The sequence below is a fragment of the Topomyia yanbarensis genome, chromosome 3 (assembly GCF_030247195.1).
Source record: "Topomyia yanbarensis strain Yona2022 chromosome 3, ASM3024719v1, whole genome shotgun sequence".
NCBI classification, from domain to species: Eukaryota; Metazoa; Arthropoda; class Insecta; order Diptera; family Culicidae; genus Topomyia; species Topomyia yanbarensis.
The window spans coordinates 292,904,610-292,910,435 of NC_080672.1; the positions used below are offsets into that span (position 1 = coordinate 292,904,610).

Below are 5,826 nucleotides of genomic sequence, written 5' to 3' on the forward strand. Positions count from 1 at the left end.
AACGTAAACGTATAATGCAATCCAACTAAAACAGTATTATATCAAGTTCACCAGATGGCAAATCGATACACTACTTTTTTTCAAAACCTCGGAAAACGAACGAGAACACTCGAATTTCCTTAAGACACAATGTGGGGTTAGCCTTTTGGTGGCCAGCTAGTACTGGAGTTACCCTCCATGGTCAAATTTGACGGCTAATAGCAAAAAATCTAAAAATATTTTCAAATTTCTCAAATGACAGTACACGTGGGTTACTTAGAACTATTAAAACATACAAAAATATCAATTTCGGAAAAAAAATCTGGGTTAGCCCCTTTTGGACGCCAGCCATTCAAATCTGTTGCATCACTGTAGCACTATCTCGTCTGTCGATTGAGTATTGGGCATGGATTCAATTATTTTAAACATTTTTTTTTATTTTGATTATAGACGTTTTAACCATTAAGCTCATTCGCTTCTCTTCGGGTTAGAGCAATCTCTTTTGGAAAAATCTCTAACCCAATATGCGGGGTTGGGAATCAAACCTAGGTGAGCTGCGTACAAGGCTATTGATTTACCAAGTACGCTATGCCCATACCCTCATTTTAAACTTCTATAAACAACGCCAAAACTTTCAGATAATCTTTCAGTAGCAGCGTGGAAAATCGAAATTTTTATTTAGTCTATTTAGTGCAGAGCCGCCAAAATTGAACAACTAAGAGTCCTAATCGAATATTGGAAATTTACACAAGGCCCGTATATATTTTTATGCGGTGCCTCATTCATTGTTCGCTATTCGAACGAGAAGTATGTTGATGCGCACTCAGATGATGGCGTAAGAAGGCAAACCAACTGTTCGGCGTCCATTTAAAGTTGCACATGTGTTTTGCGCCTCATACGACTTTTGCTATACGAATGAGAGAAAGCATGCTGATGTGCGGTCAGATGATACGGTAAGAAGGGAAACTAAATGTCCATTGCCCGCGACGTAATACTTTAGTACAGTACTGTGTGGCAAAGGCAAGAAGAAGAGAAAGGAATGTTTTTGGTGGCATGAAGTAAGTCCCAAACAGTGCCAATACACTACAGGTGAATCTTTTAAAGTTTTTAACCCTTAATACAAAACAACACGCACAGATATCTGCTGATCTTGACGAACTGAGCCCAATGGTTTATAGCTTTATGAATTATGAACATTTTGTTAACTGCTATGAAACATGACTTGTTGCAGCTGTAAATAGAACATGAAGAAAAGAAACTAATGCTCTGGAATGATTCGTTTATTTTCGATACATACTTATATATGTCTTCGTAGTAGCCAATGGCACAGCACATCAGAAAATATCAACATAAAAAAGAATAAGTACCTAAACATACCATGTATAATACTATCAGATCTTCGAACTCTTAAAATTTAAGTAGTCATTCGTGAATCGTATTGTTAAAAATAGGATTTTACAGCACATCATTTTGTGCTATTCATCACCGATTTACTTCTAGCACATTCCCTGTCGCTTCCGCTTGCTGGAGGAACTAGTCGAGTGCACCACTGCTGTTGTCCCGTTTACGGAGCGTCGTTTGAATTCGGGACTTTTACTGAGAGCACCGTCCACCAAACACTGCCTATCGAGCAGATTCCACTGGCGCAAGCGATCAATCAGCAGGCTGGCTTTGTCCCTTGGCAGCTCGAGATCACGAATAAGAGACACCAAATCGGTTGCCGTCAGAAGATGGGGATTTCTTGACGCTGTGCTGGTGCTGGACACTACATTGGCGGATACCGCTGCCGCATAAGAGATTCGAGGTTGGTTCTGAGAACATGGCGTCCCTTGATGTTTCAAGGGAACTCCATTCGTTTGTGGTTGTGGCCGGGCCAGTTCGACGGAATTGTTTTGTTCTTCGGGTTCGTCATCGTCGATTTCGATCGTGATTGGTTCGTTCCGAAGAACTGTGTGTGCTGTAGAAATAAAAATAGTTGGAGTTACTGTTAGTTGAAGCTACAAAGTTGACGTAGATTTACTTAAACTAGCAAGATTTTGTGATCCGTAATTATTGAATAATGTCTTCATTATAATGTAAATACCTAATCGAGCTTATTTATTCTGCTTTATCATGGCACAAACTGTCTGCCGTTTACCTAATAATATTGCTGAACCGTTTGCAAGTTTCTGATAAAAGATTTGCCTTCTAACTGGAGCTATATAATAGAACATACTGTCATCGAAAACGCTTGTTTTTTGCAAGAGAACGTACACAATGAACAAAATGCCTATTGTTCTCTCTTTCTCGTACAAAAAGTATGAAACGTTGTAAATTTTTTAAAGCAAATCATTTTAATCTTTCGTAGGCCTATACTTGACCCATATATTGTCACAAAATGAGCATCAGTTAACTTTATTGTTTTAAAGAAAATTCTATGTAGCAAATCATGATTCCTCGAATACCGGCGCGAGAAAGTATAACATTTAAATTTGTTAAACTAATCGCTCAAATTTGTGGCAAACATATTAGAATTGCGCTTTTACAAATCATTCGTCGGTTATAAAATATGTTTGTTGCTTGTGCAGTTCATATGTGGGCATGCATATAGGTACAACCATTTATGCCAAATCCTGCCAAAATATTACTTTGCCATATGCACTCTACCTGTTGTAGTAAACACTACCATGATAGAAAATAAAAATTTCCCACAGATTTGTTAGTATAGTTAACATATTTGAGAAAAATCTATTACCCGGTACAATCGGCTTAGTCCGAGTACGATCATCCATGGTTGGCATGTTGGCCATGCGTATTTGCGGTATCTGATGGTGATTAAGCATCAGCGGCTGTTGCCGCTGCGGCATCTGATTGATAATGTCATAGTGCTGCTTGGGCACTTGCTGTGGTGGTGGCCTTATTTTTGCCGAGCCTGGAATATTTTTCAATTGTGTCTCGGGTCTTACGGTGAGATGTTTGTGCTGCTGTTGCTGCTTGAATGGGGCCAACGGAGGCAACATGTGCGGTACATTGATATCCGAAAGCGGCTTCGGAGGTACCAACGGTGTTGTCGGTATTTGTTGCTTTGGTTGTGTGTTGTCCAGTTTCACTTTCTTCACACTCACCGACCAATTTGGCGAAGTAGGGATTTTAGCAGGATCTATGTTTATTGCTTTCTTGATGACCACCGGTGCCTGTGGGATGGAAGTTGAATTCGATTGGGCCAGAGTCAACGATAGATCAACTTCGCAGGGAATAGGCTTCATAGCGGACGGGATGCTGTCTGGGTATTGTGCGAACTTTTTCTTCCCTTCGCCGGCCGTCTTGGTCATGCAGAAGTAGCAATCGTTTATGTGATTACTCGGTGCTTTCCATATCATCGGCGTTGAGAAAGGAAATGGTGGCCTTGCATAGTGGCCGTTTTTCCACCGCAATAGACCCTGGTTGCAGTCATTACATACCGAAGCCGGTCCATGTACGTAATCATCCTTGTGTGTGCGGATACCGAAGAATGCCTCGTACGCCTCCATGATTGGGATGGTCATAATTGAGCGCTTGTGATGAGACGGTGTGTACTTACCGCACACAAAGCAAAACAGGTTTTTCGGGTTGATACAAGACGACTTAATCGTAAGAAACATTCTGACTGTGTTCTACTGCCCGTAGGATGCTGGATTCAATAGCTTGATTTCTCGTGTTGTCACTATCGGTCTTAGTAGACACTCGTCAAGATTACACTTAATTTTATTTTAAAAACACATGCCGTTTTTCACTGATTTAATTTGAACCTTTCTGCGCTTGGCAATCAAATCTGCACTTCACGAGTGTTTAGTAGCACAAAAATATGCTATACCTCTAACACACATAGAACTCCCGAGTATCTCCCTTTGACGTTTTATCCCATTCTGTTTACACGAAACAGGGATGATGATGGCCTCATAAAAATCGTACTTCTCGTTCTCTCGCATCCCGTACTATTCCCAGCAAAGTGTTAGTAGTTGTGCTCTCTTTAGAACACAAAAAACACCATCATCATACGAATGTACAAGCGTGATCAGTACAAAAAGGGGGAAGAAATAGAAGGAGAAAAGGTTCCGCTACCTGTGGGACCGTGACATTCAATTTGCTTTGCTCTCTCGTACGCATCGACCTTCCATGCCATGCCATTCGCATCCCTATACCTAGCTGGACCCTTGTTCTGAATTTAATTGCGCCTAGAACGCATAGAAGCCATCTCTCTCGGAGACGCGTATTGGAAATAAGTATACACTCTCCATTCGGCTGAGTTCCCGCCTTTCTCTCAGTACTGCTTCAAATGTGTTTCAAGAGCGACTCAGAGGCAAACGACCCGGCTAGCACACATTAGTGCACATAAACATAAACAAGCAAACCGTTGGAAATGCTAAACTAGAATATGGATTGGTGTTAGATTGTTGGAATGCATACTACATGTTTGTGTGCGTAAATTCATGTCGTACTAGAACTAGATAACACTCGTGCCGTTTTCGCTAAAGTTGAAAGTATTGCTGTGAGATTTCATTAAATTATTTTCAATTTTGAATTCGTACCTAGCTCCACCCACCTCCCAAATGGCTGGGTTTGTAAAACATTAACGATTAGCTCACTCCACCAATATTTTGCGTGAATCTGCAGCCTGGTGATGACGAGGGTGTTAAGTGGTCAGACGTCCTGCAATTTGCGAGACAGTTCCGTATCTTTATCACCTAGGGGTGAAGCAGCATTCTTTGTTCCTCCCTAGCTTTCGTCATCCTAGTAGAACCTTTGATAATAATTATTATTGTATTCACGATAAGCATCGTTATTTTGTAAAGTCAAGTTAAATTCGTTAATACAGTAGAATAGGCCAAGTTCGATTATTCGTTGACTCGTATCTGAAATTCTATACTGAAAACCCTGTTTTAATCCACTAGTGGTAAAATTGCGCCTTTCTCATTCATCCAAACTATAATTCAATAGCTGGTTATGTTCAATACACCCAGTTTTTTTACGCGGGAGATACGTATCGCGTAAAAAAACCGCGTAATAACGCGTTAATTTGAAAATCCGCGTAAAAAACCGCGTTGTTTGGAAAATCCGCATTAAAAAACTCAACAAAAAACTTAGAATATTTTTGGAAGTTTTTTCTTGCACGGATTTCGCAATTAACATGGTTTTTGCAAAAATATTGCAGTTCTTTTGAATGCAAGACTTTTTCCTGAAAAAAGACCTAAGACTTTCTAAATGCAAAGACTTAGAAGAATTTTGGCAGTTTTTTGCGCGAATTTCGCAACTAACACGGTTTTTGCAAAAAAATATTTTAAGTCCTTTTGAATGCAAAAGACTTAGTAGATTTTCAGAAAGAATGAAGAGACGGGTCTGGTCTCCTTATGGCCCGCTCCTCAACAATATGGGTGTTTTTGGAATGGGTCTTGAAGAATAGGTGCCAGAAATTGATTTTTGACGCCATTTTGAACTCCAAGATGCTATAACCCAATCAATATGGATGTTTTTGGAATGGTCTTGACGAATAGGTCCCAGAAATTGATTTTTGACGCCATGTTGAAATCAAAGACCTTGTGTTTAGCGAAATTCGCTGTAACCCTGCTCAATATGGGTATTTTGGGAATGGTGGGCGAAAATTTATTTTTTCGCAAATAGTCGGAACGAAACGAAACGTAACGAAATTTTTCGCAAACTTTGCGAAACGAAACGTTAAGGAAGAAAGATGGGTGGGTAATGTCAGAGACATAACCGGAGTGAAGTAGAATACACTTTAGGCTGTTAATGCGAATGCTACAATTTTGACTATCTTCTGATAGGTTATATTCAAACCAGCTATTTCGTTATTTCTAATGGAAATACCGAAAT

The 5,826-nt window shown here is 40.0% G+C and overlaps 1 protein-coding gene across 1 annotated transcript; it reads right to left on the reverse strand.

Annotated features, from left to right (window-relative positions):
• Nucleotides 1–1,244: 1,244 nt before the first annotated feature.
• On the reverse strand, nt 1,245–3,926 carry LOC131692129 (uncharacterized). Its single transcript, XM_058979002.1, has 2 exons — nt 2,714–3,926; nt 1,245–1,936 (listed from the first exon to the last, which is right to left on the reverse strand). The coding sequence occupies exons 1-2, from the start codon at nt 3,597–3,599 to the stop codon at nt 1,476–1,478; spliced, it is 1,347 nt and encodes a 448-aa protein (XP_058834985.1). The 5' UTR covers nt 3,600–3,926; the 3' UTR covers nt 1,245–1,475.
• Nucleotides 3,927–5,826: the final 1,900 nt, after the last annotated feature.